The sequence below is a fragment of the Myotis yumanensis genome, unplaced genomic scaffold, assembly GCF_028538775.1.
Source record: "Myotis yumanensis isolate MYYU_CA2020_CCGP unplaced genomic scaffold, mMyoYum1.0.hap1 SCAF_1, whole genome shotgun sequence".
Classification (NCBI taxonomy): Eukaryota; Metazoa; Chordata; class Mammalia; order Chiroptera; family Vespertilionidae; genus Myotis; species Myotis yumanensis.
In genome coordinates this window covers 103,963,843-103,976,060 of record NW_027223752.1, presented here as the reverse complement: position 1 = coordinate 103,976,060, position 12,218 = coordinate 103,963,843, and the positions used below count along the sequence as shown (strand labels likewise).

General features: G+C 40.5%; 1 protein-coding gene across 6 annotated transcripts in view; it reads right to left on the bottom strand.

Moving 5' to 3' along the window:
• The window catches only part of SVIL (supervillin), a 103,194-nt gene that overhangs the window by 51,162 nt on the left and 39,814 nt on the right, over positions 1-12,218 (bottom strand). For all 6 annotated transcript variants that reach the window (XM_070428737.1, XM_070428748.1, XM_070428766.1 and 3 more), the window contains one exon: positions 7,117-7,246. In XM_070428737.1, coding sequence (XP_070284838.1) covers positions 7,117-7,246 — 130 coding nt within the window. The remainder of the gene's footprint in view (positions 1-7,116; positions 7,247-12,218) is intronic.

The following is a 12,218-nucleotide window of genomic DNA, read 5'->3' as shown; positions in this document are numbered from 1 at the left end:
CATAACTTGGTTTGTCACCATCCACCAGCTTCTAAAATAAGAGGAGGGGAATTAAGGAAAATCTTATTCTGGTACAGCCCTGAGGCATGTGAGGAAGAAGACATTGTATGCTGAAGCTTAATAAAGAGACAAACAGTTCATTAGACACAGTGTGTGTTCTGTGTAAGTGCTGTTTTCTTCTCTGAGCCTTTGAGTCACTGAATGCTGACACCAGGACTGCCGAGGAAAGGAGTCTCCTGACATCTGGGAAAACTGACAAGCTTGTGCCACTAACTGGTACATAAAATATTTATCTGGGAAGACTGTCAAGAAGTAAAAATAAAAAAGTTTTAAGACATTTTTAACTTTCAAGTGATAAAACATAGATCGCCTCCAGTAAATATATTTTTAACTTAAAAATAAGAACTCTTATAACTCAGCAATAAGAAAACAACCAATTAAAAAATAGTAAAAATATCTCACCAGACATTTCATTCAAGAAGATATACAGATGGCAAATAAATACATGCAAAGATGCTCTACATCATATGCCACCAGGGAAATGCAAGTTAAAACAACGAGATACTGCTACACACCTATTACAATAGCAAAATTCCAAAACCTTGTACCCACCAAATGCTGGTGAGGATGTGGAGCAACAGAAACCCTCATTCGTTGCTGGTGGATATGTAAGACAGTTTGAAAGACAGTTTGGCAATTTGTTACAAAATTAAACATACTCTTACCATATGATCCAGTAATTGGCTCATTAATACCCAAAGGAATTGAAAAACTTCTAGCTACACACACAAAAAAAGAATACTGGTATATGGATATTTATTGAAGCTTTTTTCATAATTGCCAAAACTAGGAAGCCCTTTGGTAGGTAAATGGATAAGCAAATTGTGTTACATCCAGACAAGGAATAGTATTCAGCACTAAAAAGAAATGAGCTATCAAATAATGAAAACACATAGAGGAACCTTAAGTGCATATTACTGAGTGAAAGGAGCCAATCTGAAAAGGCTGAATGAATCCAACTATACAACTTTCAGGAAAAGGCAAAACTATGGTAACAATAGAAAGATCAGTGATTGTCAAGGATTGGGGGTGGGAAGAGAAGGGATGAATAGGCAGAGCACAGAGGGTTTTTAGGGCAGTGAAACTATTCTGCATGGTGCTATACTGATAGCTACAAGCTATTACACACTGGTCCAAACCCACAGAATGCACACCACCAAGAATGAACCCAAATGTAAACTATGGACTTTGGGGGATAATGATGTGTCAGTGTAGGTTCACCAACTGTAACAAATGCATGTCTCTGATGGGGATGATGATAGTGGGAAAGGCTGTGTGCACAGTGGTGGGTATTTTTTGCCCAAGTCTGCTGTGAACCTAAAACTTCTCTAAAAACCAGTCTATTAAAGAAGTATATATGTATATAGTATATATGTTTTATATTTAAGGAGCTCAACAATACATCTTTTAATTTAAAGTTGACTTATTTAGAAGAAATAACTCATGTGCCTGCTCTAATTTCAACCTCATTTTTGGGTGGACACTGACTGGCTATGTGAGGCTGGCTCACAGACCAGCATGCCTAACTTCAGAGGAAAGGAACCAAGGAGGGTGAGGGAAAAGTCCACCTGCAGGAGTAGAAACGGGGAGTTTCCATGTGTGAAGATGCGAGATACAGACAGAAGGGCCCTCAGAAACCTCTCCCTGGCAGCACTGTTGATTTCATGTTTGAAATCCTGCACCTAACACTCAGAAGCCTGTTTTATCACTACCAGGCCTAAGGGGACAGTATAGTCATGAAATTTTTGAAGAGAGCACCTTAGAGCAAATAAAGTCCCTAAAAAGGAAATGACTGAGCCAGGTCCCATTGATGGAGGAGAGGAGAATATGGGGCTCATGGCAAAGTGTATGTGGCTGCTTTTCATAGCTCTTCTGACACCAGAGACATTCCAAGGGGAATAAAAACCAATCACGGAGGCAAAGTGGGGTAGAGACTCCTGCAAAAATGTCAACATTAGAAAACCAAACATGGGTATTTTTAGCTTTAAAAATTATCACATATTAGGCATCAACAGAAGCCTTGAGCCAGGCCAGGTCCCTCCTCTGGGGTGGGGTTCAGATGGGGTACAGTGGGTAGGAAGCAGGAGGCTTTGATTTTTCATTTCAATAGAATCACTGCAACCAGCTCACGCCACACTAGCCCCTTCCTCCCTGTCCCTTCCACACCCCACACTGCCTCCACCTTATTCATCCTCCTTGTTCATCAAGCTAAGCAAGATGGCATTATTGCTGAGCTGGGGCAAGGAACTCTCTGGAGCAGCGGTCACCAACCTTTCAGACCTTACGGACCACCTGTGGTCCGTGGACCACCGGTTGGCGACCGCTGCTCTGGAGTATTTCTTGAACCAGTTTCATGATTATGAAGTGAATTAATATCATCAGGTCTATCTGAAAGTCTGAGCCAAATATATGATATATGTGACTGACTATAAATATATGAACTGATTACACACACACACACACACACACACACACACACGCAGCGGTAACTTCCCTAAATGAAACAAGCTTCCCTACTGCTCAGAAATTGCAATGAGGCTTAATATGTTTAGGCTTTCCTCACCTGATTAATAGATACAAAAGACAGGTGTTTATGGGCAGCAGGTATAGTAGGAGAATAAGTAGAAGCATATACAGGTTCCTATAGAGCAAAGGGAGAGGATTAGAGGTAAGAAGACTTATCAGATCCGGGTGGGGAGGGGGAGAGACAAAAAAAAAACAATGATTTCTCCAACAGAATGTTAATTTCTCATTGCAATTTCAGTTAGCTTTTCAAAAGAGTCCTTCCCATTTGTTCATTTTTTAGAATGCTGAAATAAATCCACAAGTACAGTAAGAATACTCTAGTCAGTTTTATGATCTATCGAAGATACTCAGTTATAGAAAGGGAACCATAAGTTTAATTGAGTTTTAACATTTACCATAAAATATCTACTTCAAAGCCTTTCAAATTTTTTCATGACATGCTAAAAAAAATTAAGGACACAGGATAGCTCCCCACTCTGAATGAAAGTGACATCTTGCCTTGGGATAAGAAACCAAACCCAGAGGGCACTAAGGGAGCCACCCCTGTGAGAATTATAGCTGGCAGGCATATTGCTGTAACCCAGGGACACCTGTTTTAGAGTCAGGCTTACCCAAAGCAGTTTAGAAACGATACTATCATCTGTAAATCCTCCTTCTTCCTACAGGTTAAAACAGATAGGTAACATTGCAGAGTGTCAGAAGAGCTGGGTCAAGTTAAGATGTGATAACCATTTGCCAGGATTTTGTGCCTGGGTTCAGCCAGAGGCATGCATGTACTCACATTGGCAGGCGACACACACCAGGCAAGCTCCCCCCGCCTCTCCCCCCCCCCCCCCCCCCCATCAGCATGCTAAACTTTAACTTGGGCCTCTTTCTTCCTCCTCCCCTTGCTCTTTAAACTGACTTCACTCCTAAATTGTGATTTAGAATTTCAATGACAGCAGGAATGAGAACGTGCATGTAGCAGATTTACAGTACCTTCCTTAAATTTTCAAAGACTCATTCTGGGGACATCATAGATCTTAGCTTAATTATTTTTATAATGGTAGTTTTTGTGTGTGTTTTCTTGTATTTTTTAAAATTTATCTTTGTCATTGAACATATTACAGATGTCCCCTTTTTTCCCCACCATTGTCGCTCTCTTCCCCACTCCAGCCCCCTCCCCAGGCCTTCAGCACACTACTGTCTGTGCATGGGTTATGCATATATGCATAGAAATTCTTTGGTTAATCTCTTCTCACCCTCATGACCCCTTCCTTCTGAGATTCCGCAGTCTGTTCCATGCTCCCATGTCTCTGGATCTATTTTGTTTGTCAGTTTATTTTGTTCATTAGATTCCACATATAAATGAGATCATGTGATGTTTGTCTTTCTCTGACTGGCTTATTTCACTTAGCATAATAATTTCTGTGACCTGACCTTACTGAAGGATAGCAAATATCAAATCATAATTTGCGACCCAGAAGTAGACCCAGGATTGTAATGACAAACTCTGTACACTATTTTTATTTCCTAAAAAAGTCTGATATCCCCAGTGATTATCTTAACAAAGGGGCATGGGATTCACTATCTGTATGCCAACATGGGCTGTAATTTAAAAGAGTTATTTGTTTAAAATAAGTAACTGCAATGTTGTTGTAACAAAGAAACTTTTGCCAAATTACTTCTTCAAAATGTCACTTTGTTTCATTGCATTCACTCTTTTGATGGAATGAATTACACTGCAGGAAACTGTCCACAGATTGTGCCCATGTGTACACATTCCACAAATCTACAAACCAAATGGCTTTAAAACCAATGATATATGCTATAAAAGCAAAAACGTTTAAGTCAGGTTAGCACTGCCCTGGAATAAGCCAAGAACAGGAGAAAGAAAAGAGGAGGAAAGAAAGGTGGTAAGGGAGATAGGAAGAGTGGAGAGAGAAGGAACCTGAACTCTTTGTCAGAGGAAAGGACAGAGTCAGCTCCCTAAGTAATTAGTGCTCCAATTTATCAACTCTGTTTTGGGGGACAGATTTGGAAAGCAAGGAACTGCTGTTAAGTTATATATTCCCTGAGAAATGACTGATATTCCAGTAGGAAAAGGAATTGACTTAGTTTCCCAAATCGATTCATGGGCGTAAAGAATATTTTCTTACCACATAGGCTCCCGAATGAGATGCTGGCTACTGCACCACAAATTTGTATTCTTTTGGGATAAACCCTTTGACAGAAACAGCAGCGATAGATTTTTAAGGCAATGTTTACATTTTTAATGTGGTTACTAAATAACATAAAATTATTATGCTTATTGGACAGCAATTATTTTCACAGGGGCAGTGGAAGCAATTTAGAGTCCTGTCTCTATTTCCTGCCTCCTCTGTGTTCCCATAGGCTACAACTCATGGGACTATGCCTACTGCACACAAAAGCTTGAGGACTAAGTGTAAAATGTGTGGTGACCATGAATATGTGCTATTTGATGAAATTGTGCAGAAAATGATGACCCGGCTGTAAAGCCAGCTCCTTTCCACCTTGGTGGAAAAGACGGAAGGTTCTGGTGCTCACTCCCCTGAGCCGGCCCACACAGCGAGGTCCCACCTGCACATACCACAGGTCAAGACTGTCCTTGCTCTCCAGGGCAGCATTCAGACACCAGCACGCAGTGGTGTTTCTCAAGTACTCCTCGGCTGTCTGGGGACTGTCTTAAGACAGATCGGGTTTAAGGCACCTCACATCTGAGCAGAGTGGAGGTGTGACAGAAATGTACTGCTGGCCCTTGGGAAGAATTCAAGGCAAGGACTTATCAGAGGCCATGTGAAACCATTTGTTCTCCACAGAACTTGAGAAGTCTCACTGTCTGCTAGGAAAGCCTAAAATAGATCGACTTATTTTAACTTCAAAGAGCTGATTGTCTCTGGCCAAAGTGAATGAGGTCACTGAGAACGGGTGGAGCAGTGAGTTCACCATTGCTTCCATTAGTCCAGAGCATCATTCACACTCAAGCCCAGTCATGCTCAGAGCCAGTGCTTCTGTTGACTGGGATTTCCACTCCACCGGCAACTGCAGTCACCTTCTCCCATCGCTTGACTTCTAAGTCCCTTAGTCAAGTGTTAAGGTAGTTCAGGTCACTTCCTCTACTCACAGCCTCTGGTTTGCAGAGCCTCAAATGACCTGTCTTCTAAGTGGGTGGAGCATTTACCTCCTTCCACTCTCCGTGATGAATCTATCTAGCTTTGTGTTTTGTAGCTTTATTTGAATTTTCACCTGGCCATTGCGCCTGCCATCTTCTCAGGCTTCTTTGTATCTTCCAAAATGACATAAGTGTTAAAGTTATTTTTGAACTACTGATTTCAAGATTTTTTAAAATAAAGTTTGTGGGCAATGGGACCTAGTTGAAGGACCCAATTTTCTTTCACTTCAGGATCTCATTCTTAAAATGCAAACGTCACATGTATGCAAATCCAAAAATCACATGGGATTTTATTTGAGAAATTTACTAATGACTGGGAATTAAATGTTTTAAGTCATTATCTTTAATATCATGCATGTTTCAAAAGAGAGAATTCAAATTGGTATTCCAATTTGACCTATAAAGACCCAGAAATACTATATAAAATGGTGTCAGAACTCCCACCTCCCAGTTCTGTGTGCAAGCATGTTTGTAAGTTTCTTAATGTATAAGGGCCACATTCACAATTTCCCTCTTTTACAGATGCTTAAGTTGGTTTAGAACTAGAAGCGGCCCAGGTGATCATCTGGTAGAAAGTTTTTTGTTTTCTGTTTGAAGACTTTTGATGCTGCCTGTGGATGTGCCTGCCCCAGGTGTTCCCCTTGCCTCCAGCCAGCAAGACTTCGGCGACCACCAGGCCAAGCAGCAGGAAAGCCAATATCTGTTTTGAAAGTGTGCACTAACTGGTCAAATGCTGGTCATCATTACATTAGTAATTTAACAAATAATCAATACTTCTGCATATCAAATCCTTGCTAGTAATGATGACAATCCGTTACTTAATTTTATTTAAACTTGTAATATATCTTCCTGTATATTCTCAATAAAAGGCATACCTGCTCATTGTGAAATATGCTTACAATTATGAAATAAGGTTTCACTGACCACAAAATTATGTCCCTATTTTGTATATTTAGGTTTTAAATCTCAGTATAGGACATTTAAGTCCATACTTTATATGCAACGTATAAAGTGTTAGTGGTCAATTAAAGTTGTTCATTATAAAGGCTTTAATAACATTGTAGAGTCAGAATTCATTTAAGAAGGTTTTAAACTGAAGTAAAAGTACACACTTCAGAATTTAGGAACTTGTTTGCCAATACATTATGCAGGTGGTGCTGTTCCCAGTTCTATGACATCTCAAGACTTTACCTTTTGATCACCTGAAGCTGCTGTGAAACAGACTCTAAGTGTGAACTCAACGAGCAAGGAAGTGCTAGTGCCTCACAGAGCAGTCAGTGATCAGTGAAGTCTTGCATGCCTGTTTGATGCACTTCCGAGCATGATGTCAGTGCTTTTCCTAACACGGAAAATGTTACCTTCTTCTTGAGTGACTGTTCCACTTCTTGTATGTGCAGGCTACTTGCAACAGTCGCTTTGCCGTACTCCTGCTTTCTGATAAGTCTGTTTTTCCAATCTTCCTCCCCACTCTTCTTCAGCAGTGCTAATCTAAGAGGAAAACATGTCAACCGAAGAGTTCAGCAACAAACTCTTACTTGTAATAAAACCATAATGTAGATAACTTAGAAGTCTTTGGCCATTAAATAACCACAGTTACCTAATTTTAATCTCTCCAAATTTCATTTATTCTGAAGTATGTCTAAAAAAATAATACAGGCATCCCCTTTCTAAGATGGCCCCAAAGATTTTAAAGTTGACAGAAATGCAAAGCTGTAATTTGACTTGCCAGATAAAAACTGCATTATCATTCCACTAAAGGAATAGCTGTGATTTTTCCTTCTTTTTGGGCTGAGGGCATGACCCCAGAGAAACATGTATGCTAATGGCCCCTTTTGTTCACTTGATGAAACAACATTTAATGACTTGCTAGGTAGTAACTTACTTGCAGAAAATATAGCAGAAATTGGTTTAAAAACTTAAAAGCTGACAATCTCTTAATATCATATCTTTCAATTACAGGGAAAGAAGATGTTTAAGATTGTTTCTCTTCCTGTATCCTAAGCCCTGTTTTTCCCCTCCAAACAAACTTGGTCTTTCCAATCTATCCTCTTAATACAGAAGCTTCTCTACAAACCCACTTTAAAAATTATTACTTCAACTTTCCTCAGGGGAAAGCTATACATAAAAAAAGAATCTAATTAACTGGGACTTTTACCTAACCTACTTTATTTCAACTCTAGTGTGACTTGATATAAAGCTGGTTGGATGTTATAACCTGTGAAAGGTTCTTTTGGTGAACATGAGGCTGTTTCAGCTGACTCTATTATAATGAGTGAAGAATACTTACCAGTAGTTCTCAACCTTCTGGCCCTTTAAATACAGTTCCTCATGTTGTGACCCAACCTGAAAATTATTTTTGTTCCTACTTCATAACTGTAATGTTGCTACTGTTATGAATCGTAATGTAAATATCTGATATGCAGGACGGTCTTAGGTGACCCCTGTGAAAGGGTCATTCTACTGCCAAAGGGGTCTCGACCCACAGGTTGAGGACCGCTGACTTGGACAAACATGGGAAAGACAAAAGGCAAAAAAAAAAAAAAAAAAAAAGAAAAATGGTGATCCTTAAACTCAAATGAGCTGATGCTCAACACCTTTAAAGATTGGGAAAAAAATGATTAAACCCCCTTTAGACTCCCTTACCCTCTCTGCCCAGCCTGCTGGGCCATGCCTTTTAAATATCAACACATGCCCACAAACAGCACAGCAGCTCTAGCCTGGCTGTCAACTTGGGTTAAGTAGCCTGGTCTCCCTTCCTTATTGGTCATTTTGGGAACTGGACTAGATGGTCTCAAAGGGCCATTCAATTAAGTTTCCTGATTCAATTAAATATTTGAATTGGAGATGGGATGTGATATACTCCATGATAAAAGTTTTGTTTAACAAATAAGAAAAATTTTGCAGTACTTAATAACCCATTTACATTTATAAATTCATACATAATCACACCTTATATTTGCCCATTCATTCAGTCAAATAATGGAAAGTAAGCCATGAAGAAAAGAACCACCCCAAAGTGGGCAGGAGTTTCAGATCCCCACCCCAATCACTTCCAATTCCTCTTCTTTTCTCTTCCTTTATGCTTCGTGACAGCAGTTAGACCTCAAATGTCCATTCCATAAAACTGATGTAATGCCACCTTACCTATCTACCTGTGATATTGTGATTTATAAGAAGAAATGCATATTTTGTCTTTGGCCCAGTTTCTGACACAGAACTCCTAAAACTCCTGGAATTTCCTAAGTGATGAGAGCCATAAAGTGTCTTTTATTATTAATGGCGTGACTTTTGGGAAGCACAGAAGTATGGGGGCTGATGCCAGGAAAACCAACCATGTGATTAGAAGGCTGAAACTTTTAGCTCCACCCCTTGACCTCTCCAGAGGGGAGAGAGCCTGAAGATTGATTAAATCATCGACTATTTGCAACTGAACTTAATAGTGCTTATGTAATGAAGCCTTCATAAAAACCCAAAAGAACAGGGTTCGGAGAGCTCTTGAGTTGGTGGAACATGGAGACTTGGGGAGAGTGGTGTGCTTGGAGAGGATGTGGAAGCTCTATGCCCATTCCCACATACCTTGCCCTACACATCTCTTCCACTGGCTGTTCCTGAGTCACATGCTTTCACAGTAAACTAGTGATCTAGTAAGTAAGTGTTTCTCTGAGTTCTATGAGCTGCTCTAGCAAATTAATCAACCCAAGGAGGGGGTCGTGGGAACCTCTGAATTATAGCTAGTAAGAAGTACAAGTAACAACCTGGACTTGTGACTGGCATCTGAATTGGGGGTGGGAGGAAGTCTTGTAGGACTGAGTCTTTAACCTGTGGTATCTGCTGCTAACTCCAGATAGAGTGTCAGAATTGAGTTGAATTATAGGACACCCAGCTGATGTTAGAATTGCTTGGCTATGGGAGAAAAAACACATACATTGGAAATTGAAGTCAGAATCTTACTAAGAGAGCCCCCATTTGGCTCAAGAATCAATTTAGCCTTAAATTCTATAATCAATGATGTCTGACAAGACTCTGCATGCTACAAGGGCTAGTTCATGTACTTGAAAACAAATTCTAAATTCCTTTCAGTGTTTTCATCTGAAGTTCAGTCTATATACACCTAAGCTTTATCTTTTCTCCAATTATCCTCAATGAGTCAGCTTTTTCTAATAAGAAAGAAGAATCTAACAAAATCAAATCATGAAAAGATATAATTAGTATTTGCATGCTGCAATAGAGCTTTCAGAGTTTTCAAAGTATCTATACATGGGACTTTCAAAAAGTAAATGTGCCAGTATTTTTACAGCCAAATAAAGAGGTGCTTCTAATTCATCATCCTGTGCAGACAGACAGTCATCTCACTTATATCTTTCATACAAACTGGTCTCGTCTCTTCACCCTTGATGTAGACCAGTAGTAATTCATCTTGGCCATCTACCCTTTTAAACCAATTAGATTTGATTTTGAATGATTTGAGAGAATTTAAAAAAATAAGAAATTCATCCTCAGGAGTTGAGTTTATTAAAAATAATGCACTACAGTTTTTGAGGACCTTCTAAAAAAAAAAGCTCCCAATTCCTTGGAGCAATGACAACATCATCTAAATAATCATTTGGTTTCCCTGGTGTCTGATTTGAGGAATTAAAAACTGACTTAGAAAAAAATGAGTTGTGGAATCTTTAATCACTTATTAGTCTACCTTATAATCTGCTGATCTGCATAGCGGTCTCTAAGAAACTAAATATTGCTATTACCAATCTGACAGACAAGGAACAATGCATGCAGGCCCAGGATTTGGTTGACAGGAGCCACACTGCGTGTCAGTAGGACAGGGAGATGTGGCTCCAAACCAGGCATGTCCCGCCTTCCGCCAGGCTGGTGTCACAGCATTAGTGCATGAGCTGACCAGACACAGTTTGCCCTCAGGTTTCAGGGGCAGCACAGCACTCTGGCTTTCTTATAATGTTCTCCCTACATCCCGGGTTGGCCTTCAAAGATTCCTCCATTCCAAGAACCTGAAATCTTGCTTCTGGATGTGCTGGCAGGGCCATCATCAGGGACTTCCAAAGACTACAGAGTAACCAAAATAATCTGGATGGAACTGTGTTTCAGTTGAGCCCACCTGGTACTTGATCCCAGCCCTAGCCTATGGAATGCAAATGACGGATAACTTAAAAATCACACACACTGAAACTTTAATGTATTATTCTGTCCCTTTAGATTTCCTACTTGGTGTCCCACAAGCAGAGCAGAGCAAGAGACCTTTCCAAATGCCTTCTTGCCTCCTGCAGTCTCACAACCCTTCTGACTCACCGCAGACCACCGTGTGCTGGAGAGGGCCGAGGAGCTAAGTGTCTGGTGTTACACGTGACATAAATGAAGGTCTATGCCATTCAAAGGACTGTCAGCACCTCCAACACCCACCAAGTCCAAGTGCTATTTGAAGGGCTGTGATGCTGAGAGGCTGGGCATCTGCTTAGTCTGAGGCTGAGAACCTAGTGAGTGGCTCTGCATTAGCCTATTAACCCCGAGGCTTGGCCAGGGCTGCCAGAGCATGTGCTTGCCAGGTCGCCTGGGGAAATGTTCACGCCTCTTGCCATGGCCCACACTTTTTTCAGCAAAAATACCATGGGAGGGACAAACCATGTGCCCCTAATCTTCAACCTGTGTTCTTCCCTCTTTAAAAATGTCCCTGCGTTTCAGAGAATTACTGCACCTCATAGATTTCAGGTAGGGCTGGACAGCACTGGTTAGTATTTACAATGGCCTTGGCTAGTTTGCAGGCTGAAGGAGTGAACTAACATGTCTTTTAAATGAGGAAAAGCCAGAGACCAAAAAAGGAAGGTTAAAGGGGAATGATACCTTCATCACTAATTCTTACATAAATCTGGGGCCCTCTAGTGGCTGACATCTCCCAGAGGAACCCAGAATCTGCTGGGGAAGCATGAATACAGCCTGTGCTGGGTGGAAGGCAGCAGGGTGGATGGAGGGGCATGTGGGGAACACAGCGGGACCCCAACTGCTCCTCTAAGTCAGGATTCTGCATGCTGGCAGGAGGCATGGGCGAGTTTTTCAATATTCTTCAACTAAGTCCTCACATTCTACCAATTTCCCAAAGAGAAGGCATGGCTCCTTTGACTTTTTTAGTAATCTCCTCCCTAAATATAAAAGCTCAGATTCGGTTGTTTCAGTAGTAGTGGAAATAAGATTCTAAAAGCCTAGTGTACTTATAAAGAAGTATCAAAGGTTTTATCCCTAAATAACATAAACATAATTTGATTTGCAATGCTTTTCCAAAGAAGTTCCCAAACAGGAACAATTTACTCTCCAACCATTTGGACATGTATGAAACAAAGCAGATTGCACTTAAGTTTTATGCTCATTAGGGTTCAAACTTGACATTCTAGATGTCAGAAAAGATGAAAAAAGAAAAGACACTTTTATATATGTTTCTTCTTGAGCATCAATC